The 24,632-nt window shown below is 54.9% G+C and overlaps 3 protein-coding genes and 1 gene segment (V, D, J or C); all 4 read right to left on the bottom strand.

Moving 5' to 3' along the window:
• Window positions 1–4,204: 4,204 nt before the first annotated feature.
• The window catches only part of LOC100682076 (immunoglobulin lambda-1 light chain), a 197,557-nt gene continuing 177,129 nt past the window's right edge, over window positions 4,205–24,632 (bottom strand). The window contains exons 3-4 of the mRNA XM_029049367.1: window positions 6,691–6,726; window positions 4,205–4,789 (exon numbers count right to left, since the gene is read on the bottom strand). Coding sequence (XP_028905200.1) covers window positions 4,470–4,789; window positions 6,691–6,726 — 356 coding nt within the window. The 3' untranslated portion in view covers window positions 4,205–4,469. The remainder of the gene's footprint in view (window positions 4,790–6,690; window positions 6,727–24,632) is intronic.
• Window positions 9,444–14,353, bottom strand: LOC100680855. The segment is given in 3 exon segments: window positions 9,444–10,015; window positions 11,912–11,985; window positions 14,262–14,353. Coding segments are annotated over 3 exon segments (486 nt in total).
• The window catches only part of LOC100681294 (immunoglobulin lambda-1 light chain), a 152,024-nt gene continuing 141,821 nt past the window's right edge, over window positions 14,430–24,632 (bottom strand). For all 3 annotated transcript variants that reach the window (XM_029049363.2, XM_029049361.2, XM_029049355.1), the window contains exons 3-4: window positions 16,895–16,932; window positions 14,430–15,001 (exon numbers count right to left, since the gene is read on the bottom strand). In XM_029049363.2, coding sequence (XP_028905196.1) covers window positions 14,682–15,001; window positions 16,895–16,932 — 358 coding nt within the window. In that variant the 3' untranslated portion in view covers window positions 14,430–14,681. The remainder of the gene's footprint in view (window positions 15,002–16,894; window positions 16,933–24,632) is intronic.
• LOC114806123 (immunoglobulin lambda-1 light chain-like) overlaps window positions 19,412–24,632 on the bottom strand; it is a 95,815-nt gene continuing 90,594 nt past the window's right edge. The window contains 3 exon segments of the mRNA XM_039915075.1: window positions 19,412–19,920; window positions 19,923–19,982; window positions 22,003–22,040. Coding sequence (XP_039771009.1) covers window positions 19,664–19,920; window positions 19,923–19,982; window positions 22,003–22,040 — 355 coding nt within the window. The 3' untranslated portion in view covers window positions 19,412–19,663.

Raw genomic sequence — 24,632 nt, 5'->3', positions numbered from 1 at the left:
AGGCTTGGGAGTCAGAGGTCATGAGTTCGAATCCCAGCTCTGCCACTTGTCAGCAGTGTGACTGCGGGCAAGTCACTTCACTTCTCTGTGCCTCAGTTCCCTCATCTGTAAAATGGGGATGAAGATTGTGAGCCTCACGTGGGACAAACTGATTACCCTGTATCTCCCCCAGCGCTCAGAACAGTGCTCTGCACATAGTAAGCGCTTAACAAATACCAACATTATTATTATTATTATTACTGTACTCTCCCAAATGCTCAGTACGGTGCTCTGCATACATTAAGTGCTCAATAAATACAACTGAATGAATACCATTTACTGCTCAATACATTCTACTGCTAATGTTGATGTTTTGGGATCCCAGCTGGGCTCTTGGCTGGGTGGGGGTGGGCAAGGACCCCGGAAAGATTCAGATTCCCCCACCTTGCTGGTTTCCTCCCGTGACTGGCAGAATCTCACTGTGGTTCTAGCCCGGGGGCAGGTGACCCTGCCCAACGCAGCTGCTCTGAGCCTGGGTTGGTGAGGCGTTGAGAGGAAATGGGTTGGTTAGGGCCAAAGTGACGTGGACGGTAGCTGGGGTTAGGGGGCTGATGCCCTTTTGCTGCTTCCCTTATCTGTAATTTAATAATAATAATAATAACAGTGATGGTGTTTATTAAGTGCTTACTGCCTGCCAAGCACTGTTTTTGCTGTTAAGCACCATGGTAGATATGAGGTAATCAGGTTGTCCCACGTGGGTTGGGGGGGGTCACAGACTTAATCCCCATTTTACAGACGAGGTAACTGAGGCCCTGAGAAGTTAAGTGACTTGCCCAAAGTCACACAGCTGATAAGTGGCAGAGCTGGGATTAGAACCCACGACCTCTGACTCCCAAGCCCGGGCTCTTTCCACTGAATTAACGTCTGTCTCCCTGTCTAGACTGTCAACTCCTTGAGGGCAGGGATTCTATCTCCCAACTCTCCTAAGTGCTTAATACAGTGCTCTACTCAGGGGAGGCTGTAATCTCCTTGAGGGCAGGGATCGTACACTCCCAGAGCTTTTAGTACAGTGCTCTGCACACAGTAAACTGTAACCTCCTTTCCTGTTATGTGACCTTGGACAAGTCACTTAACTTTCCTGTGCCTCAGTTTCCTCATCTGCAAAATGGGGATTCACTACTTGTTCTTCCTCCTACTTAGATTGTGAACCTCTTGTAAGAGAGGGATTATATTCAATTTGATTCTCTTATCTCTACCTCATTGCTTAGGATAATGCTGGGTACATAGGAAGTGCTTAACAAGTATTTTAGTTAATATTATTATTGGGGGCAGGGGTCATGTCTAATAATAATAATAATAGTGTTGGTATTTGTTAAGCGCTTACTATGTGCCAAGCACTGTTCTAAGTGCTGGGGTGGATACAGGGTCTATTAACTCTATTGTACTAATAATAGGAATGGTACCTGTTAAGCACTTACTATGTGCTATGCGCTGTTCTAAGCACTGGGATAGATACAGAAAAACCAGTTTGGACACGAACCCTGTCCTTTATAATAATGTTGGTATTTGTTAAGCGCTTACTATGTGCAACACACTGTTCGAAGCGCTAGGGGATACAAGGTGATCAGGTTGTCCCACATGGGGCTTACAGTTTTAAGCCCCATTTTACAGATGAGGTAACTGAGGCCCAGAGAAGTTAAGTGACTTTATGGGGCTCATAGTCAATTAGGAGGGAGTAGGATTTAATCCCCATTTTACAGATAAGGAAATTGAAGCAGTGAGCAGTGAAGTGACTTGTCCAAGGTCACACAGGAGAGACGGAATTAGAACCCTGGTCCTCTGGCTCCCAGGCCCGTGCTTTTAACGCTAGGTCACACCGCTTCCCTATTGTACTCTCCCAAGTGCCTAGTACAGTACTCTCTGTCCACAGGAGGTGTTCAATAAATACCAATGATTGATGGGTATTGGGTCAAATTAACCTAAGGCCAGGGTGGTTCACCCCTGCCCTCCACCCACCACTCAGTTCAGCCCTGCAGACCCCCAGCTCCCACCCCTCACACTCTCTTACCCTTGCAAGCTGGGTTCTGTACTGTGGAGCAGTTCCAGGGCCTGGTGTGCCACGCCATGCCAGCCCGAGAGACCCTCAGCAGGCATGAAAAGAGAATAGGTGGCACCATCTCGGTTTGGAGTGGCCCAGTCCAGTTTAATCCAGCCCAATCCAACCCGAGCTCCACTCCATGGCTTCCGGGGGACTGACTTCCTGGAGAAGGTGGAGGGAAGGAGATTTCCAGATGGCAGAAGTGGGATAGGAGGAGGAAGAAGAGGAAAGTCTTCACGAAAGCACTGTCTCCGGGACATTCCGCGGAGCTGGCTGTGGGAGACGGAAGATATGGGAAGGAAAGGGTGGGCGGAATCCCAGTCCCGGAGGACTGTGATGGGCTTGGACTTTCTGGAATCTTATGTGGGAAAGGACAGGCTTTCCCAGGAAGGCCCGGTCCGTGGCAGTCAATCTTATTTTTTGAGTGCTTACCGTGTGCAGAGCACTGTACTAATCGCTTGGGAGAGAACAATACAACAATAAACGGACACATTCCCTGCCCACAATGAGCTGACAGCCTAGAGGCAGAGACAGACATTAGTGTCAAAAAATAAGCTCCTGAAGTCCAGTCTTGGGGCCGTCTTGATACAGTAGTTCGGCTGAAGCCAGACCTGCTGAGCTCCGGCATCCGAGCCCAGCCTCAGCCCCTGCCCCTACCCCTAATCCAGCTCTGCCCCTTCCCAGTCCCTGCCCAGTCAAGGCCCAGCTCCTACCCAATCTCTGCCCAGCCTCTGCTCAGCCCCTGCCCATACGTGCCCAACCCCTGCTCATCCTCCAACTCCTGCCCACTTTTTCCCCATCCTTGCCCAGGCCCTTCCCAATCCCAGCTCAAGCCCTTGAGAGCCTCACTGTCCCAAGGACAGGCTGACCAGCTGACTCATTTTACAGAGAAGGGAACTGAGGCACAGAGAAGTGAAGTGACTTTCCCAAGTTCACACAGCAGACAAGTGGTGAAGCTAGGATTAAAACCCAGGTCCTTCTGACTATCGGGTCGGTGCTCCTTCCAGTAGGCCACACTGCTTCTCAAAATGGGAATGAAATACCCATTCTCCCTCCCCCTTAAAGTGTAAGCCCCATATGGGACAGAGATTCTGCCCGACCTGATTACCTTGTATCGATCCTCGTGCTTAGGGCAGTGCCTGACACATAATAAGCACTTAATAAATACCACAGTTATTAGTATTCTTATTATGGGATCATGAGTTCCAGCATTAGGAATCTCCCTGCCCACTGTATAGCTCTAAACTGTTCCATGGACCCAGTCCAGGTCCAGCTGGATGAACAGTGTCATCAGAAACAACTCGAGAGACCAGCCTCTGCCACTTATCTGATGTGTGACCTTGGGCAAGTCACTTCACTTCTCTGCGCCTCAGTTGCTTCACCTTTAAAATGGGGATTAAGACTGTGAGGTCCATGTGGGACAAGGACTGTGTCCAGCCTTGAATCTACCCCTCTACTTAGAACAGGGCTTGGCACAGAGTAAGTGCTTAACAAATACTATTAGCCTGGATTTGCTACAGGAGAACAAATGGACAAAATCCGCATGGCTCCGGCGAGAGGGCCTGGAGACCGAAAGCCAGGGGGAGAGGTTGCACCTTGAGGAAGGCAGAGCCCAGTCCCTGTGCTCAGTCAATCAACGGTACTTACTGAGCGTCTACTGTATTAGGCACTTAAGCCCCACTTTTCCTCATCTCCCACTCCCTTCTTTGTCACCTTGACTTCCTCCCTCTGCTCTTCCCACCTCTCAGCCCCACAGCACTAACGTATATATATTTGGAATTTTATTTATTCGTATTGCTATCTGTTTACTTGTTCTGATATCTGTCTCCCTCCCTCTAGACTGTGAGCTCATTAGGGGCAGGGACTGTCACTCTTTATAGCTGTATTGTGCTTTCCCAAGTGCTTAGTACAGTGTTCTGCACGCAGTAAGTGCTTAATAAATACGATTGAACGAACGAATGAATGAATGAATGAATGAATCCAGAGGCCCTGCAATAGCCTAGGATTGCATCATTTCTTGGGCATCACCCCTAGGGTCAGGGGGTGCCACTAGAGGTTCCCTCACTGAGGGTGGGAATGGGCACGGAGAGACACGAGAGACTAGACACAAGAATGAGGAAGAGAATGTTGGCTGAGAAAATGAAGTCTTTTATTGAAGAAGGAGGGTAATGTGTGCTCCCAGACAGGAAGACCACAGCGACAGGAAGTCCCTTCCCAGCCTAAGCCAACCAGAGCCCCGTGGGGGCGGAGGTGGGAGGCGAGAGGGAGAGGGTATGGAAAGAATCCCCCCCCAACAGTCGAGGGGTCAACGGGTTGGGGGTTGCCCAGGCTGCAGGGCGGCCCGAGTGACCACTGACTCAGGTGGGGGTCGAAGGAGAGTGGGAGGATGTGCCTAAGAGCACTCGGATGGGGACACGGACTTCTCGAAGACCTTCCCGTCGTGGGTGACCTGGCAGGTGTAGCTGTTCTTCGCCTTCCACTGGGCCGGGGTCAGGGTCAGGTAGCTGCTGGCCATGTACTTGTTGTCCGTCTGCTTGGAGGGCTTGGTGGTCTCCACGCCCTCAGACACGGTGGCGCCATCCGCCTTCCAGGTCACGGTCACAGAACCCGGGTAGAAGCCGCCCATGAGGCACACCAGGGTGGCCTTTTTGGAGTCCAGCTCAGCGGAGGACGGAGCGAACATATTCACGGTGGGAGATGCCTTGGGCTGACCTGAGGGAGAGCGGGAGGGTGGTGAGAGGAGGAGCCAGAGGGTGGGAGGGAGGTGAGAGGAGGAGCCCGAAGGCAGGAAGGAGGTGAGAGGAAGAGTGAGAAGGAGGGAGGGAGGTGACAGGAAGACCCAGAGAGCAGGAGGGAGATGAGAGGAGGAGCCAGAGGGCAGGAGGGAAGTGAGAGGAGGAGTCAGAAGGCAGGAGGGAGGTGAGAGGAAGAGTCAGAAGGAGGGAGGAAGGTGAGAGGAAGATCCAGAGAGCAAGAGGGAGGTGAGAGGAGGAGCCAGAGGACAGGAGGGAGGTGAGAGGGAGAGCCAGAGGGCAGGAGAGTGGTGAGAGAAGTGAAAGGAGTTGGAGCCTTCCAAGGGTCAAGTGACTGAGCAGATCAGCAGACCCTGGTCTGTTCACCCAATCTGAGCCCTTCACCAGTGAGAGACTGGTAGTGACATGGAGAAGAAGTAGCCTTACATTGGAATTTTCTTCTACTCATTACTATCAAAGACCGGCGAGTCATTTCCGATTCATAGCGACTCTATGGATATATTTTCTTCTGTCTACCCAGTGCTTATCCCAGTGCTTGGCCCATAGTTATAACTCTAATTTCAACACTAATGCTTGAACTGTCATTAAACAAGCTCTCCCTTCTGCTTCTCCTGGGGACATCAGTTAGAGCCGCCCTGTAACCAGTCCCTCCCTGGGCACCATCTAAGATTCGTCTCAGGGACTGGCGGACTCTCAGTGAAGCACGATTCACCTTGCTCTGTCCTGGAACCTCTGACCTGGGGTTTGACTCCCCCTCGGGTCTCCTCTTCCCCATGGCCACAAAGTGGTATCCGACCTCTCTCCCTCAGGTCCCACACCCTAGGTAGAGACTGATCTCTGTTGAGGGAGCGTAGACTGGGGCTTCCAGAATCCCTCTCTCTTGAGCCAAGTTCGACAAGGTGGAAGTTCCCGCTCCCCTCGGTCCCGCTGAGTAAACCTGGCCAGAAGGGGCCATCGAAATGCCCCAAGTTCAGACATGGGGATGAGGCCTCCACATACAGCAGAGCCCCCTTCAGTGACCCCCTCAGAGCCGACTCGGGTCTCCCCTCAGGGCAGCCCCCTGGGGCCACTGCCCCTACTCTCTGCTCAGCCCCATCCCCGGCCAGCTTCCCCGAGAACGACTCCCTGATCGGTGCTTTTCCGTCTGCCCTCAGCATCCCCTCACCGCGGTTCAGAGCCAGCCTCCCCGATTGGGACTGGAAGATTCGGTAGAGGCTGAGAAGCCTCTACCCAGGCAGCATGACCTGTCCCCATGGCCGTTCCCAAAATCGGACACCAGATCTGAGGGCCCGGAGCTGCGGGGGATGAAGTCAGAGGATCCTGGTCTCACCAAATCCCCTTAGTCAGGCACAGCTGGGTTATGGGATCGGCCCCAGGCCCTCTACCACAACCAAGTCCCCAAGCCTATCAGGAGAACACGTTAGCCTGCCCATTCGAGGGTCCGGAACCGGGGAAGGATCATCCTCATGCTCCGAACCTTGCCCGGTTCACCAGAATCGCTGGGAATTCTCGGTGTGAAAGACCAGACTTAGCAGCAGGAGCCAAAGAGGGCAAGTGGGCAGAGGGAATGGGGCATTGGGCAGAGAAGGAAAAAGGTGAGCCATCTCTGCAGATAGACAGAGGTCAGTTGTGACTCCGAGAGAGAGCCCGGTCAAGGCTTTGCACCCCCTAGGCTGCCGACTGGGAGAACAAATTCCCAGCCCGGATGAGAAGAACCAAGGGGGCAGACACTGGAGGGACATGACCCCCCGTGAGGAGGGAGCCCAGACCCCCAGATTGGACTCCAAAAAAAGAAGAGATTTGGACATTCAGGTTCACGGGAGTGGCGCAGAGTCACGATGGAGGAGAGGGGTGACTTACCAAGGACGGTGAGATGCGTTCCCCCGCCGAATACAGCACACCGTGACACACAACCGGACAAAAACCCTGGTCGGCTATTCCCTCAGGCCCCTCTGGGGTCCCGGGGGGGCGGGTGAGACTTCAGTGGGGACCACAGCCAGCTCATCCTCACACTGGTCCCCTGGGCCCGGTGGCACCTGCCGGGCTACGGGTCCAATCCCACGGGGATGGTCTCTTCGGACGAGGCCTTCCATGTGCCAATGGGGAGGAGCTCCTGGGCGTCTCCTGAGGTCCAGGAGAATGCGCCCTCTGGTCACCTGGTCAAGGGGACTGAAACCGGGGCACTACTGCCACCCCGTCATCCCCATCGATCCCCCGTGGCTGAGCGGCCGGGCTGGAGGTCTCTCAGTGCCAGGCTGGCGCCAGAGCCCAGGAGACTAAACTCGCTCATATCTTCTTGCCCCTGTCCCAGGCTCTGCTCCTTATGGCTTTCCCAGGGCCCAGCTCAGGCCACGATCATTCATGCCCGTAGTGGAGTTGGGTATTAAATTGTCCCCCCAGATAGGGCCCTTCCGTCTCCCTTGACAATCATTCCATTGGCCTCTGGCCTGAAAACCGTCCAGGCCAAACAGCCCATTTGGAACCCAACTAGGCCAGCTAATAATCATCATGATGATGGTATTTGTTAAACTCTTGTCATGTGCCAAGCACAGTGATAAACACTGCAGTCAGATCAGACTCACAGTGCAGAGGGTTGGACCAACAGATATCGAACCCCCCTTTTATAGGTGAGGCAACAGAGGCACGGAAAAATGAAGTTACTTGCTCGGGGCCACACAGCAGGTAAGTGACAGAGCCAGGACTAGAATCCGGGTTTCCGGATTTCCAGACCTGGGCTCTTTCCATTAGGCCAGGCTGCCCTTGACAGGCATGTTAAACTGAGATGGGCACAGGACTTGGGAGTGGGGAAGGCCTGGGGGAGCTACCATGGGACCAAACAATAAGAGTGGGTGGGGTAGGTGAGGTGAATCCCTCCCCAGAGACGCCTCTTGTGTCCTTTCTTTTTTATGGTTATTATTTGCTAAGCACTTACTACCTGTGAAGCACTGGGGTAGATAAAAATTAATCAAGTTGGACACAGTCCCTGTCCCACATAGGGCTCACAGTCTAACTATGAGGGAGAACAGGCATTTAATCCCCATTTCCTGCTGAAGAAAGAGCAAAGAGAAGTGAAATGACTTGCCCAAGGGTACACAGCCAGGCAAGCATCATGACCTAGTGGGTACAGCTTGGGGCTGGGAGTCAGAAGGACCTGCGTTCTAATCCTGACTCTGTCACTTGTCTGCCTGTGTGACTTTGGGCATGTCACTTAACTTCTCTGTGCTCCAGGTACCTTGTCTATAAAATGGGGATGAAGACTTGTGAACCCCATGTGGGACAGGGACTGTGTCTGATCTGATTAGCTTGTATCTGTCTTGGAACAGTGTTTGACAAATAGTAAGCCCTTAACAAATGCCATCGCTATTGTTATGATTGCAACAGGCATGTGGGCATAGGAGGGATTAGAACTCAGGTCCCCTGACACCCAGGCCCATGCCCTTTCCACAATGCCACGCTACCTCTTTATAAATAACTTCTGTCTGCCCGTTTCCTGCATCAGAACGGGCGCTGCTCAAGAGCAGGCTCCATGTCACCTGCTTCTGCCCCCAACGGGTACTCGATGAACGCCGACGATTAATTGATTATTTGGGCTGACTGAACTAGTTCCTTCAGACAAATCACCCAAATCCAGCTCTCCTGAGACATCCTCAGATTCCCAGACTCTGTCTTGCCAGCAGCTCCTAGGGCTGACCAACAAGGAGGTGGCCCTTCTGAGAGCGTGAGGCTCAGGCCAGGTGACTCCTGGTGGCTGCGGCGAGGGGTCCGGTCAGGGCTGGACACCACAATGGGACTGGGGACAACCCGTCCAGGGCTCTGGGAACCTTTGAAGCCGAGGGCAGCTGTGATGGGTCATTGCCCCCCTCCCCCCCGACCCCTGCAATCCCAGGGTCCACACTGCGGCCTGCCACACCCTGCTTGGTCCCAGCCAACAACCGCAGAGCCCAGGGTGACTGAATTGATCACTGTCTCTGGCCGGGCCACCTGTGGTGGCCCGGCCGCTCCTGAATAAGAATGATAACAATGATAATAATATTACGGTTGGTATATATTAAGCACTTACTATGTGCAGAGCACTGTTCTAAGCGCCGGGGGAGATACAGGGTCATCGGGTTGTCCCACGGGAGGCTCACAGTTAATCCCCATTTTACAGACGAGGTAACTGAGGCACAGAGAAGTGAAGTGACTTCCCCACAGTCACACAGCTGACAAGTGGCAGAGCCGGAAGTCAAACCCATGACCTCTGACTCCGAAATCCAAGCTAGACACCTGGGATCATCCCAGGGGCCAGGAAGCCCACGCAACAGTGCCCACCTGTCCAACTCCAGGCAGGCTTGGTTTCCCCACCTTCACCATGCTCCCTTCCACCCTGTGCCGCTTCTCTCGTCACGCCACTGTGATGTTGATCCCTCTCTTCCCAGGGAAACGGCCCCAGTTCCACCCCCCACCTCAGGCCGGTAGAGGCCCGCTCCCTAGGCGGGAGTAGCTGTCCGAACCGAGAATCCTGGCCGGAAGTGCTCATGCCAGGGCCGGTGGTCATGGGCCCGCAGGTTCTGCACTACCCGCTGAGCCAGGAAAAACGTGAGAGACGAGACACGAGAGCGAGGGAGAGAACGTTGGTTGAGAAAGGGAAGAGTCTTTTATTGAAGGAGGGGGTTTCCGTGCGGCCCCAGAAAGGAAGACCACAGTGACAGGAAGTCCATTCCCAGCCTTAGCCAACCAGAGCCCGAGTGAAGGTGCAGAGGTGGGAGACCGAAGGGAGGGTATCCCCCTTAGGCTAAGGGGTAATGGGATGGGGGTCAGCCAGGCTGCTGGAGGGGTCTGAGTGACAAGTGTACAGGGTGGGGGACGGGGGTGGGGAGTTGTGCCTAAGAGCACTCGGATGGGGACACGGACTTCTCGAAGACCTTCCCGTCGTGGGTGACCTGGCAGGTGTAGCTGTTCTTCGCCTTCCACTGGGCCGGGGTCAGGGTCAGGTAGCTGCTGGCCATGTACTTGTTGTCCGTCTGCTTGGAGGGCTTGGTGGTCTCCACGCCCTCAGACACGGTGGCGCCATCCGCCTTCCAGGTCACGGTCACAGAACCCGGGTAGAAGCCGCCCATGAGGCACACCAGGGTGGCCTTTTTGGAGTCCAGCTCAGCGGAGGACGGAGCGAACATATTCACGGTGGGAGATGCCTTGGGCTGACCTGAGGGAGAGCGGGGAGGGAGGTGAGAGGAGGAGCCAGAGGGTGGGAGGGAGGTGAGAGGAGGAGCCCGAAGGCAGGAAGGAGGTGAGAGGAAGAGTGAGAAGGAGGGAGGGAGGTGACAGGAAGACCCAGAGAGCAGGAGGGAGATGAGAGGAGGAGCCAGAGGGCAGGAGGGAAGTGAGAGGAGGAGTCAGAAGGCAGGAGGGAGGTGAGAGGAAGAGTCAGAAGGAGGGAGGAAGGTGAGAGGAAGATCCAGAGAGCAAGAGGGAGGTGAGAGGAGGAGCCAGAGGACAGGAGGGAGGTGAGAGGGAGAGCCAGAGGGCAGGAGAGTGGTGAGAGGAGTGAAAGGAGTTGGAGCCTTCCAAGGGTCAAGTGACTGAGCAGATCAGCAGACCCTGGTCTGTTCACCCAATCTGAGCCCTTCACCAGTGAGAGACTGGTAGTGACATGGAGAAGAAGTAGCCTTACATTGGAATTTTCTTCTACTCATTACTATCAAAGACCGGCGAGTCATTTCCGATCCATAGCGACTCTATGGATATATTTTCTTCTGTCTACCCGGTGCTTGGCCCATAGTTATAACTCACTCTAATTTCAACACTAATGCTTGAACTGTCATTAAACAAGCTCTCCCTTCTGCTTCTCCTGGGGACATCAGTTAGAGCCGCCCTGTAACCAGTCCCTCCCTGGGCACCATCTAAGATTCGTCTCAGGGACTGGCGGACTCTCAGTGAAGCACGATTCACCTTGCTCTGTCCTGGAACCTCTGACCTGGGGTTTGACTCCCCCTCGGGTCTCCTCTTCCCCATGGCCACAAAGTGGTATCCGACCTCTCTCCCTCAGGCCCCACACCCTAGGTAGAGACTGATCTCTGATGAGGGAGCGTAGACTGGGGCTTCCAGAATCCCTCTCTCCTGAGCCAAGTTCGACAAGGTGGAAGTTCCCGCTCCCCTCGGTCCCGCTGAGTAAACCTGGCCAGAAGGGGCCATCGAAATGCCCCAAGTTCAGACATGGGGATGAGGCCTCCACATACAGCAGAGCCCCCTTCAGTGACCCCCTCAGAGCCGACTCGGGTCTCCCCTCAGGGCAGCCCCCTGGGGCCACTGCCCCTACTCTCTGCTCAGCCCCATCCCCGGCCAGCTTCCCCGAGAACGACTCCCTGATCGGTGCTTTTTCCGTCTGCCCTCAGCATCCCCTCACCGCGGTTCAGAGCCAGCCTCCCCCGATTGGGACTGGAAGATTCGGTAGAGGCTGAGAAGCCTCTACCCAGGCAGCATGACCTGTCCCCATGGCCGTTCCCAAAATCGGACACCAGATCTGAGGGCCCGGAGCTGCGGGGGATGAAGTCAGAGGATCCTGGTCTCACCAAATCCCCTTAGTCAGGCACAGCTGGGTTATGGGATCGGCCCCAGGCCCTCTACCACAACCAAGTCCCCAAGCCTATCAGGAGAACACGTTAGCCTGCCCATTCGAGGGTCCGGAACCGGGGAAGGATCATCCTCATGCTCCGAACCTTGCCCGGTTCACCAGAATCGCTGGGAATTCTCGGTGTGAAAGACCAGACTTAGCAGCAGGAGCCAAAGAGGGCAAGTGGGCAGAGGGAATGGGGCATTGGGCAGAGAAGGAAAAAGGTGAGCCATCTCTGCAGATAGACAGAGGTCAGTTGTGACTCCGAGAGAGAGCCCGGTCAAGGCTTTGCACCCCCCAGGCTGCCGACTGGGAGACCAAATTCCCAGCCCCGATGAGAAGAACCAAGGGGGCAGACACTGGAGGGACATGACCCCCCGTGAGGAGGGAGCCCAGACCCCCAGATTGGACTCCAAAAAAAGAAGAGATTTGGACATTCAGGTTCACGGGAGTGGCGCAGAGTCACGATGGAGGAGAGGGGTGACTTACCAAGGACGGTGAGTTGCGTTCCCCCGCCGAATGCACCACACAGTGACACACGTCCGGACAAAAACCCTGGTCGGCTGTTCCCTCAGGCCCTCCTGGGGCCCCGGTGGGGCGAGACCTCAGTGGGGGCCACAGCCAGCTCATCCTCACACTGGTCCCCTGGGCCCGATGGCACCTGCCGGGCTACGGGTCCAATCCCACGGGGATGGTCTCTTCGGACGAGGCCTTCCATGTGCCAATGGGGAGGAGCTCCTGGGCGTCTCCTGAGGTCCAGGAGAAAGCGCCCTCTGGACACCTGGTCAAAAGGACTGAAACCGGGGCACTTCTGCCACCCCGTCATCCCCATCGATCCCCCGTGGCTGAGGGGCCGGGCTGGAGGTCTCTCAGTGCCAGGCTGGCGGCAGAGCCCAGGAGATTAAACTCCCTCATATCTTCTTGCCCCTGTCCCAGGCTCTGCTCCTTATGGCCTTCCCAGGGCCCAGCTCAGGCCACGATCATTCATGCCCACAGTGGAGTTGGGTACTGAACTGTCCCCCCAGATAGGGGCCTTCCGTCTCCCTTGACAATCATTCCATTGGCCTCTGGCCTGAAAACCGTCCAGGCCAAACAGCCCATTTGGAGCCCAACTAGGTCAGCTAATAATCATCATGATGATGGCATTTGTTAAACTCTTATCATGTGCCAAACACAGCGATAAACACTGCAGTCAGATCAGACAACAGTCTCTACCCTACCTGGGGCTCACAGTGCACAGGGTTGGACCAACAGATAACGAACCCCCATTTTACAGGTGAGGCAACAGAGGCACAGAGAAATGAAGTTACTTGCCCAGGGCCACAGAGCAGGTAAGTGACAGAGCCAGGACTAGAATCCGGGTTTCTGGATTTCCAGACCTGGGCTCTTTCCATTAGGCCAGGCTGCCCTTGACAGGCATGTTAAACTGAGATGGGCACAGGCCTTGGGAGTGGGGAAGGCCTGGGGGAGCTACCATGGGACCAAACAATAAGAGTGGGTGGGGTAGGTGAGGTGAATCCCTCCCCAGAGACGCCTCTTGTTTCCTTTCTTTTTTATGGTTATTATTTGCTAAGCACTTACTACCTGTGAAGCACTGGGGTAGATAAAAATTAATCAGGTTGGACACAGTCCCTATCCCACATAGGGCTCACAGTCTAACTATGGGGGAGAACAGGCATTTAATCCCCATTTTCTGCTGAGGAAAGAGCAAAGAGAAGTGAAATGACTTGCCCAAGGGTACACAGCCAGGCAAGCGTCATGACCTAGTGGGTACAGCTTGGGGCTGGGAGTCAGAAGGACCTGAGTTCTAATCCTGACTCTGTCACTTGTCTGCCTGTGTGACTTTGGGCATGTCAGTTAACTTCTCTGTGCTCCAGGTACCTTGTCTATAAAATGGGGATAAAGACTCTGAACCCCATGTGGGACAGGGACTGTGTCTGATCTGATTAGCTTGTATCTGTCTTGGAACAGTGTTTGACAAATAGTAAGCCCTTAACAAATGCCATCGCTATTGTTATGATCGCAACAGGCACGTGGGCATAGCAGGGATTAGAACCCAGGTCCCCTGACACCCAGGCCCATGCCCTTTCCACAAGGCCACGCTACCTCTTTATGAATAACTTCTGTCTGCCCGGTTCCTGCATCAGAACGGGCGCTGCTCAAGAGCAGGCTCCATGTCACCTGCTTCTGCCCCCAACGGGTACTCGATGAATGCCGACGATTAAATGGTTATTTGGGCTGGCTGAACTAGTTCCTTCTGACAAATCACCCAAATCCAGGTCTCCCGGGACATCCCCAGATTTCCAGACTCTGTCTTCCCAGCAGTCCCTAGGGCTGACCAACAAGGAGGTGACCCCTCTGAGAGCGAGAGGCTCAGGCCAGGTGACTCCTGGCGGCTGCGCCGAGGGGTCCGGTCAGGGCTGCACACCACAGCGGAACTGGGGACAACCCGTCCAGGGCTCTGGGAACCTTTGAAGCCGAGGGCAGCTGTGATGGGTCATTGCCCCCCTCCCCCCCGACCCCTGAAATCCCAGGGTCCATCCTGGGGCCTGCCGCACCCTGCTTGGTCTCAGCCAACAACCGCAGAGCCTATGGTGACTGAGTTCATCCCAGTCTCTGCCGGGCCGCCACAGGCAGCCCGGCCGCTCCTGAAGAGACACCTGGGATCTTCCCAGGGGCCAGGTAGCCCACGCAACAGTGCCCACCTCTCCAACTCCAGGCAGGCTTGGTTTCCCCACCTTCACCATGCTCCCTTCCACCCTGTGCCGCTTCTCTCGTCACGCCACCGTGATGTTGATCCCTCTCTTCCCTGGGAAACGGCCCCAGTTCCATCCCCTACCCCAGGCCGGCAGAGGCCAGCTCCCTAGCCGGGAAGAGGTGTCCGAACCGAGAATCCTGGCCGGAAGTGCTCATGCTAAGGTCGGTGGTCATGGGCCCGCAGGTTCTGCACTACCCGCTGAGCCAGGAAAAACGTGAGAGACGAGACACGAGAGCGAGGGAGAGAACGTTGGTTGAGAAAGGGAAGAGTCTTTTATTGAAGGAGGGGGTTTCCGTGCGGCCCCAGAAAGGAAGACCACAGTGACAGGAAGTCCATTCCCAGCCTTAGCCAACCAGAGCCCGAGTGAAGGTGCAGGGGTGGGAGACCGAAGGGAGGGTATCCCCCTTAGGCTAAGGGGTAATGGGATGGGGGTCAGCCAGGCTGCTGGAGGGGTCTGAGTGACAAGTGTACAGGGTGGGGGACGGGGGTGGGGAGTTGTGCCTAAGAGCACTCGGATGGGGACACGGACTTCTCGAAGACCTTCCCGTCGTGGGTGACCTGGCAGGTGTAGCTGTTCTTCGCCTTCCACTGGGCCGGGGTCAGGGTCAGGTAGCTGCTGGCCATGTACTTGTTGTCCGTCTGCTTGGAGGGCTTGGTGGTCTCCACGCCCTCAGACACGGTGGCGCCATCCGCCTTCCAGGTCACGGTCACAGAACCCGGGTAGAAGCCGCCCATGAGGCACACCAGGGTGGCCTTTTTGGAGTCCAGCTCAGCGGAGGACGGAGCGAACATATTCACGGTGGGAGATGCCTTGGGCTGACCTGAGGGAGAGCGGGAGGGTGGTGAGAGGAGGAGCCAGAGGGTGGGAGGGAGGTGAGAGGAGGAGCCGGAAGGCAGGAAGGAGGTGAGAGGAAGAGTGAGAAGGAGGGAGGGAGGTGACAGGAAGACCCAGAGAGCAGGAGGGAGATGAGAGGAGGAGCCAGAGGGCAGGAGGGAAGTGAGAGGAGGAGTCAGAAGGCAGGAGGGAGGTGAGAGGAAGAGTCAGAAGGAGGGAGGAAGGTGAGAGGAAGATCCAGAGAGCAAGAGGGAGGTGAGAGGAGGAGCCAGAGGACAGGAGGGAGGTGAGAGGGAGAGCCAGAGGGCAGGAGAGTGGTGAGAGGAGTGAAAGGAGTTGGAGCCTTCCAAGGGTCAAGTGACTGAGCAGATCAGCAGACCCTGGTCTGTTCACCCAATCTGAGCCCTTCACCAGTGAGAGACTGGTAGTGACATGGAGAAGAAGTAGCCTTACATTGGAATTTTCTTCTACTCATTACTATCAAAGACCGGCGAGTCATTTCCGATCCATAGCGACTCTATGGATATATTTTCTTCTGTCTACCCGGTGCTTGGCCCATAGTTATAACTCACTCTAATTTCAACACTAATGCTTGAACTGTCATTAAACAAGCTCTCCCTTCTGCTTCTCCTGGGGACATCAGTTAGAGCCGCCCTGTAACCAGTCCCTCCCTGGGCACCATCTAAGATTCGTCTCAGGGACTGGCGGACTCTCAGTGAAGCACGATTCACCTTGCTCTGTCCTGGAACCTCTGACCTGGGGTTTGACTCCCCCTCGGGTCTCCTCTTCCCCATGGCCACAAAGTGGTATCCGACCTCTCTCCCTCAGGCCCCACACCCTAGGTAGAGACTGATCTCTGATGAGGGAGCGTAGACTGGGGCTTCCAGAATCCCTCTCTCCTGAGCCAAGTTCGACAAGGTGGAAGTTCCCGCTCCCCTCGGTCCCGCTGAGTAAACCTGGCCAGAAGGGGCCATCGAAATGCCCCAAGTTCAGACATGGGGATGAGGCCTCCACATACAGCAGAGCCCCCTTCAGTGACCCCCTCAGAGCCGACTCGGGTCTCCCCTCAGGGCAGCCCCCTGGGGCCACTGCCCCTACTCTCTGCTCAGCCCCATCCCCGGCCAGCTTCCCCGAGAACGACTCCCTGATCGGTGCTTTTCCGTCTGCCCTCAGCATCCCCTCACCGCGGTTCAGAGCCAGCCTCCCCGATTGGGACTGGAAGATTCGGTAGAGGCTGAGAAGCCTCTACCCAGGCAGCATGACCTGTCCCCATGGCCGTTCCCAAAATCGGACACCAGATCTGAGGGCCCGGAGCTGCGGGGGATGAAGTCAGAGGATCCTGGTCTCACCAAATCCCCTTAGTCAGGCACAGCTGGGTTATGGGATCGGCCCCAGGCCCTCTACCACAACCAAGTCCCCAAGCCTATCAGGAGAACACGTTAGCCTGCCCATTCGAGGGTCCGGAACCGGGGAAGGATCATCCTCATGCTCCGAACCTTGCCCGGTTCACCAGAATCGCTGGGAATTCTCGGTGTGAAAGACCAGACTTAGCAGCAGGAGCCAAAGAGGGCAAGTGGGCAGAGGGAATGGGGCATTGGGCAGAGAAGGAAAAAGGTGAGCCATCTCTGCAGATAGACAGAGGTCAGTTGTGACTCCGAGAGAGAGCCCGGTCAAGGCTTTGCACCCCCCAGGCTGCCGACTGGGAGACCAAATTCCCAGCCCCGATGAGAAGAACCAAGGGGGCAGACACTGGAGGGACATGACCCCCCGTGAGGAGGGAGCCCAGACCCCCAGATTGGACTCCAAAAAAAGAAGAGATTTGGACATTCAGGTTCACGGGAGTGGCGCAGAGTCACGATGGAGGAGAGGGGTGACTTACCAAGGACGGTGAGTTGCGTTCCCCCGCCGAATGCACCACACAGTGACACACGTCCGGACAAAAACCCTGGTCGGCTGTTCCCTCAGGCCCTCCTGGGGCCCCGGTGGGGCGAGACCTCAGTGGGGGCCACAGCCAGCTCACCCTCACACTGGTCCCCTGGGCCCGGTGGCACCTGCCGGGCTACGGGTCCAATCCCACGGGGATGGTCTCTTCGGACGAGGCCTTCCATGTGCCAATGGGGAGGAGCTCCTGGGCGTCTCCTGAGGTCCAGGAGAAAGCGCCCTCTGTACACCTGGTCAAAAGGACTGAAACTGGGGCACTTCTGCCACCCCGTCATCCCCATCGATCCCCCGTGGCTGAGGGGCCGGGCTGGAGGTCTCTCAGTGCCAGGCTGGCGGCAGAGCCCAGGAGATTAAACTCCCTCATATCTTCTTGCCCCGTCCCAGGCTCTGCTCCTTATGGCCTTCCCAGGGCCCAGCTCAGGCCACGATCATTCATGCCCACAGTGGAGTTGGGTACTGAACTGTCCCCCCAGATAGGGGCCTTCCGTCTCCCTTGACAATCATTCCATTGGCCTCTGGCCTGAAAACCGTCCAGGCCAAACAGCCCATTTGGAGCCCAACTAGGTCAGCTAATAATCATCATGATGATGGCATTTGTTAAACTCTTATCATGTGCCAAACACAGCGATAAACACTGCAGTCAGATCAGACAACAGTCTCTACCCTACCTGGGGCTCACAGTGCACAGGGTTGGACCAACAGATAACGAACCCCCATTTTACAGGTGAGGCAACAGAGGCACAGAGAAATGAAGTTACTTGCCCAGGGCCACAGAGCAGGTAAGTGACAGAGCCAGGACTAGAATCCGGGTTTCTGGATTTCCAGACCTGGGCTCTTTCCATTAGGCCAGGCTGCCCTTGACAGGCATGTTAAACTGAGATGGGCACAGGCCTTGGGAGTGGGGAAGGCCTGGGGGAGCTACCATGGGACCAAATAATAAGAGTGGGTGGGGTAGGTGAGGTGAATCCCTCCCCAGAGACGCCTCTTGTTTCCTTTCTTTTTTATGGTTATTATTTGCTAATCACTTACTACCTGTGAAGCACTGGGGTAGATAAAAATTAATCAGGTTGGACACAGTCCCTATCCCACATAGGGCTCACAGTCTAACTATGGGGGAGAACAGGCATTTAATCCCCATTTTCTGCTGAGGAAAGAGCAAAGAGAAGTGAAATGACTTGCCCAAGGGTACACAGCCAGGCAAGCGTCATGACCTAGTGGGTACAGCTTGGGGCTGGGAGTCAGAAGGACCTGAGTTCTAATCCTGACTCTGTCACTTGTCTGCCTGTGTGACTTTGGGCATGTCAGTTAACTTCTCTGTGCTCCAGGTACCTTGTCTATAAAATGGGGATAAAGACTCTGAACCCCATGTGGGACAGGGACTGTGTCTGATCTGATTAGCTTGTATCTGTCTTGGAACAGTGTTTGACAAATAGTAAGCCCTTAACAAATGCCATCGCTACTGTTATGATCGCAACAGGCACGTGGGCATAGCAGGGATTAGAACCCAGGTCCCCTGACACCCAGGCCCATGCCCTTTCCACAAGGCCACGCTACCTCTTTATGAATAACTTCTGTCTGCCCGGTTCCTGCACCAGAACGGGCGCTGCTCAAGAGCAGGCTCCATGTCACCTGCTTCTGCCCCCAACGGGTACTCGATGAATGCCGACGATTAAATGGTTATTTGGGCTGGCTGAACTAGTTCCTTCTGACAAATCACCCAAATCCAGGTCTCCCGGGACATCCCCAGATTTCCAGACTCTGTCTTCCCAGCAGTCCCTAGGGCTGACCAACAAGGAGGTGACCCCTCTGAGAGCGAGAGGCTCAGGCCAGGTGACTCCTGGCGGCTGCGCCGAGGGGTCCGGTCAGGGCTGCACACCACAGCGGAACTGGGGACAACCCGTCCAGGGCTCTGGGAACCTTTGAAGCCGAGGGCAGCTGTGATGGGTCATTGCCCCCCTCCCCCCCGACCCCTGAAATCCCAGGGTCCATCCTGGGGCCTGCCGCACCCTGCTTGGTCTCAGCCAACAACCGCAGAGCCTATGGTGACTGAGTTCATCCCAGTCTCTGCCGGGCCGCCACAGGCAGCCCGGCCGCTCCTGAAGAGACACCTGGGATCTTCCCAGGGGCCAGGTAGCCCACGCAACAGTGCCCACCTCTCCAACTCCAGGCAGGCTTGGTTTCCCCACCTTCACCATGCTCCCTTCCACCCTGTGCCGCTTCTCTCGTCACGCCACCGTGATGTTGATCCCTCTCTTCCCTGGGAAACGGCCCCAGTTCCATCCCCTACCCCAGGCCGGCAGAGGCCAGCTCCCTAGCCGGGAAGAGGTGTCCGAACCGAGAATCCTGGCCGGAAGTGCTCATGCTAAGGTCGGTGGTCATGGGCCCGCAGGTTCTGCACTACCCGCTGAGCCAGGAAAAACGTGAGAGACGAGACACGAGAGCGAGGGAGAGAACGTTGGTTGAGAAAGGGAAGAGTCTTTTATTGAAGGAGGGGGTTTCCGTGCGGCCCCAGAAAGGAAGACCACAGTGACAGGAAGTCCATTCCCAGCCTTAGCCAACCAGAGCCCGAGTGAAGGTGCAGGGGTGGGAGACCGAAGGGAGGGTATCCCCTTAGGCTAAGGGGTAATGGGATGGGGGTCAGCCAGGCTGCTGGAGGGGTCTGAAGTGACAAGTGTACAGGGTGGGGGACGGGGGTGGGGAGTTGTGCCTAAGAGCACTCGGATGGGGACACGGACTTCTCGAAGACCTTCCCGTCGTGGGTGACCTGGCAGGTGTAGCTGTTCTTCGCCTTCCACTGGGCCGGGGTCAGGGTCAGGTAGCTGCTGGCCATGTACTTGTTGTCCGTCTGCTTGGAGGGCTTGGTGGTCTCCACGCCCTCAGACACGGTGGCGCCATCCGCCTTCCAGGTCACGGTCACAGAACCCGGGTAGAAGCCGCCCATGAGGCACACCAGGGTGGCCTTTTGGAGTCCAGCTCAGCGGAGGACGGAGCGAACATATTCACGGTGGGAGATGCCTTGGGCTGACCTGAGGGAGAGCGGGAGGGTGGTGAGAGGAGGAGCCAGAGGGTGGGAGGGAGGTGAGAGGAGGAGCCCGAAGGCAGGAAGGAGGTGAGAGGAAGAGTGAGAAGGAGGGAGGGAGGTGACAGGAAGACCCAGAGAGCAGGAGGGAGATGAGAGGAGGAGCCAGAGGGCAGGAGGGAAGTGAGAGGAGGAGTCAGAAGGCAGGAGGGAGGTGAGAGGAGGAGCCAGAAAGAGGCAGAGAGGGGAAGAATCAGTCAGTCAGTCAGTCAATCGCATTTACTGAGTACTTACCACGTCCAGAGCACTGTACTAAGCGCACAGGAGAATACAATATAACAATATAAAAGACTCAATCCCTGCCCACAACAAGCTTAAGGTTTGGAGAAGTTCGTGTTTTGAGAGTCTGGAGATTCAGTCATTCATTCAATCCTATTTATTGAGCGCTTACTGTGTTCAGAACATTGTACTAAGCGCTTGGAAAGTACAACTCAGCAACAAATAGAGACAATCCCTGCCCGCAATGGGTTCTCAGTCTAGAATGGGGTCATCATGACTCCCAGGCCCTGCGCAACCTGGCCGATTGACTGCCTGACCTGTTCTGGTGTCTGGCCGGGGGAGAAGTAGTGTCTCCCAGCCAAAGACAGTACAGGGATTCATTCATTCATTCAATCGTATTTACTGAGCGCTTACTTTGTGCAGAGCACTGTACTAAGCACTTGGAATGTACAATTCGGCAGCAGATAGAGACAATTCCTGCCCGACAAGGGGCTCACAGTCTCAAAGCGATCACTAGTGACTAGGCCTCTGCTCTCTACATCCATAGGATGGGTCTGTGGAAGCTTACACACAAACTAAGCAAAGGTTCATATGTTCAATTCTAAGGAGTTCGAGACCTGACTCCTGACCCAGAAGACTTAACTCCCCTGTCTACTTCTCTCCCCCCGGGGCCAACTAGCAGGCAGTCTCTACCCCCTGCCCTCAAGACTATCCCCAGCTAGGACAGTGAGGGTCAAGGACTGGCCAGAGGGACCTATCCCCATCCAGAGTCTCCAAAATGGATTCTGGACTTCATCATCTTAAATCTAGACTCTCCTCAGGGTCCATTTGGGGCCACTGGCCTGGATCTGGGAGCCCCGAATCAGAAGCCAGGCTCCCCAGAACCCAAGATCTGGAGCAGAAATACCAGAACTCAGAATGTGGAGCCAGAAACTCCAGAGGCCAAGATCTGAAGCAGAAATCCCAGAGCACAGAATCAAGAGCCAGGCCCCCCAAAGCTTAGGATCTGGAGCAGAAATCCCAGAACCCAGAATTTAGACCCAGACCCCAAATCAGGAGTCAGGACCCCTTGAGCTTAGGATGTGGAGCAGAAATCCCCAAACCCATAATTTGGAGCCAAACTCTAAGAGCCCATAATTTGGAGCCAGAGCCCCTAGAGCCCAGGGTCTGGAGCAGAAATCCCAGAGTCAGACTCAGGAGTCAGGACCTCCAGAGCCCAGAATCTGGAGCAGGAAACCCCAGAGTGCCAGGTCTGGAGTCAGAAACCCCACTCATTTCTGAGGAGGAATTCTCAGATGTCAGTGAGCATATCTGATCAGATCCACCCTCAGCCACTGATTCAGTCTAATCAAATTCTCACCTCTGTCCAACCCCAGTCCCCAGGTTGGTCCAGAAGAACCAGAAGAGCTGAGAGAGGGTATCCTCCCCCATCTTCTACAGCCTCCCCTTCAGCCCCAAACCCCCAGTTCTGAGGTCCCAGATCCCAAGAGGGGAAACAAGGCCGGAGGATCTCCCCATCAGTCCCGTCCCCCAGGACCGCGAGAGGACCTCAGTCCCACGGCCCAGTCCAGTATATTTTCACCCCGTCACTGGAGACTCCAGGAGAAGCAGGACCCCGGCACCCTGGAGGGGACCGCCTGGGTTTCAGAGACCTGAAACGGAGCTGAGGCCCCAAGACCGGTTTAGAGAAAAAGAGAGAAAAATCCCAGCCCGGAGAGTAGAGGTCCGGTGGGAATGAAGCGACTTACCAAGGACGGTGAGTTGCGTTCCCCCGCCGAAAGCCCAACACAGTGACACACGGCCGTACAAAAATCCCTGACTGCAGCTGCAGTCCGGTTCGCTGGCTCGGGTCCCCTCTCTCTGGGGAGATGAGACTCTTCCGTGGTGGGGGGAACCAGGTGGCCGTGCTTTAGCATGGTCCTCTGTGGTCCAAAGTCCCTGGACTCCAATTCCAGTTTCCCTCAGCCGCAGGACTTTGGATGAGCCATTCTGGCTGTGGTCAGGGTGAAGGCCCTGCTGTTGCCAAGCAACAGGTCATCTGGCTGAGCATTCCAATGGTCCATGTTCAGATGCAGTCCAGTGTGGTCAGAAGTTGGGAAATGGCCTGGGGTTGCTTTTTTATAGCACTTGTTCGGGCTTACTATGTGTCAAACACTGTTCTAAGTGCAGGAGCAGATACGAGTTAATCAGGTTGGACATGGTCCTTGACCCACATGAGGCTTACGGTCTAAGTAGGAGGGAGAATGGTAACTGAATCCCCACTTTACAGTTGAGGAAACCGAGGCACAGAGAAATTAAGTGACTTGCCCAAGGTTACACGGCAAGCAATTGACAAGGCCGGGATTAGAACCCAGGTCCTCTGACTCCCAGGCCTGTACGGCTTTCACTAGGCCTGTTGTTTTCACCAGCCTCTGCCTCCCAAGCCCCGAGTCCAACTCTTCCCAAGGATATCGTCGATTACCATTTAGCCCCTTGCCCAGGCAAAGTCCGTACCCTCCTCTGTCCCATCAAAACCCATGATTATGCCTCCAGTGGCTCAGCTTGGACCATCCCACACCCCTGGCTCTCCCCTCTCCATCACTAACTCTCCCACAGGGGCCCAAACCAAATCATCCACCATCCCTAAATCTCCCCCTGCCATCCCTGATTATCCCTTCAGTGGCCCAGCATGGACCAATTTTTTTAAAAATCCCATTTCTTAAGCTCTTACTATGTGCTAGACATTGTACTAAACTTCGAAATAGTTACAAGTTAATCAGATTGGACATAGTCCATGTCCCACCATGGGCTCAAAGTCTTAATCCCAATTTTATAGATGAAGTAACTGAAGCACAGAGAAGTGAAGCGATTTCCCCAAGGTCACCCAGCAGACAAGTAGCGGAGCCAGGATTAGAACCCAGGTCCTTCTGACTTTCACCCCGACTCACCCTCCATTATTCTTCCCCAAGTGAGTGCTATAAAGTAAATACTCAGTAAGTAAGATCGATGGAATAAATGACTTAGAATGGACCATCCTCTAGACTCTAAGCTTGTTACGGACAGTGCTTGGAAGAGTACAAAAAACAAAAGAACAGAGCTGGTCGACACAATCCCTGCCCACAACGAACTTGCAGTCTAAAAGGGGGAGGCAGACGTTAATATAAATAAATATCTTGCAGATACGTACACAAGTGCTGCGGGGCTGAGGAGGGGAGGCAAATAAAGAGAGCAAATCAGGGTGACGCAGAAGGGAGTAGAGGAAGAGGAAAGGAGGGCTTAGTCAGGAAAGGCATCTTGGAGGAGATGGGCCTTCAATAAGCCTTTGAAAGTGGGGAGGGTAATTCTCTGGGCCTCGGTGACCTCATCTGTAAAATGGGAATCAAGATGGTGAGCCCCATGAGGGACGTGGAATGTGTCCAACCTGACTACCTCATATCTACCCCAGCGCTTAGAACAGAGCTTGGCACCTAGTAAGCGCTTAACAAATACCACAGTTATTATTATTATTACAATTATTATTACTAGCCTTGACTGGTACAGGGCCCCACGACCTGGCCGATGGCCCTCGGGTGGTCCAATACAGACCCCGACTCCTTTCTCCCCTCATTTCCAGGAGGCAGCTGTTATAAGGTCTCCAGCAGACAATAGGGGGAGACGTGCTGTGCCCCTCTATTTCTGCCTTCCCCAGACATTAATATAAACAAACAAAATGAATAAATTACACATATGTCCATAGTGGGGCTGAAGGGATGGTAAACATTAAGAGTTTAAAGGGTACATTTCCCAGTGCAAAGGCGACTCAGAAGGGAGAACGAGTAATCTTACTTAAATCATCCTTCTGCCAAGAGGCCTTTGCTAAATTCTCACTTCCCCTATTCATTCATTCAATCTGCATCACATTTGCACCTGACTCTGTACTCCTTTAGCATTCTGATACTCTCCCCACCCGGAGCCCCACAACAGTTCTGTCCATATCCTTATTCTGTCCCATTTCTCCTACCTCTAATGCATTTTCTTGACTATCTCCCCATCTAGGCTGCAAACTCCTTGTGGTCAGGAATTGTTTCTACCAACACTATTGTACCGTACCTTCCCAGGCGCTGAGGACGGTGCTGTGCACACAGTAAGCACTCAGTAAATACCACTGAGTGATTGATTTTGTGCTGAGATGCCAGGCCTCGGCCTGGGGTCGTTTGGGCTGGCCTCCCCTGAGAATCTCAGCTGTGAATGCTCAGGGTGGAGATCCAGTGTCCCGTTGACCCCTCCATCAGACAGACATCAGCAAGGTCTAGTGGAAACAGCACAGGACCAGAATCAGGAGAACCAGGCTCAAATCCGGGCTCTACCTCTTGCATGATTTTGGGCAAGTCACTTCATCATCATCATCATCTATGGTACT

The sequence above is a fragment of the Ornithorhynchus anatinus genome, chromosome 21, assembly GCF_004115215.2.
Source record: "Ornithorhynchus anatinus isolate Pmale09 chromosome 21, mOrnAna1.pri.v4, whole genome shotgun sequence".
NCBI classification, from domain to species: Eukaryota; Metazoa; Chordata; class Mammalia; order Monotremata; family Ornithorhynchidae; genus Ornithorhynchus; species Ornithorhynchus anatinus.
Note: the sequence above shows the minus strand (reverse complement) of the source record. Positions and strands in the feature narration are given on the sequence as shown.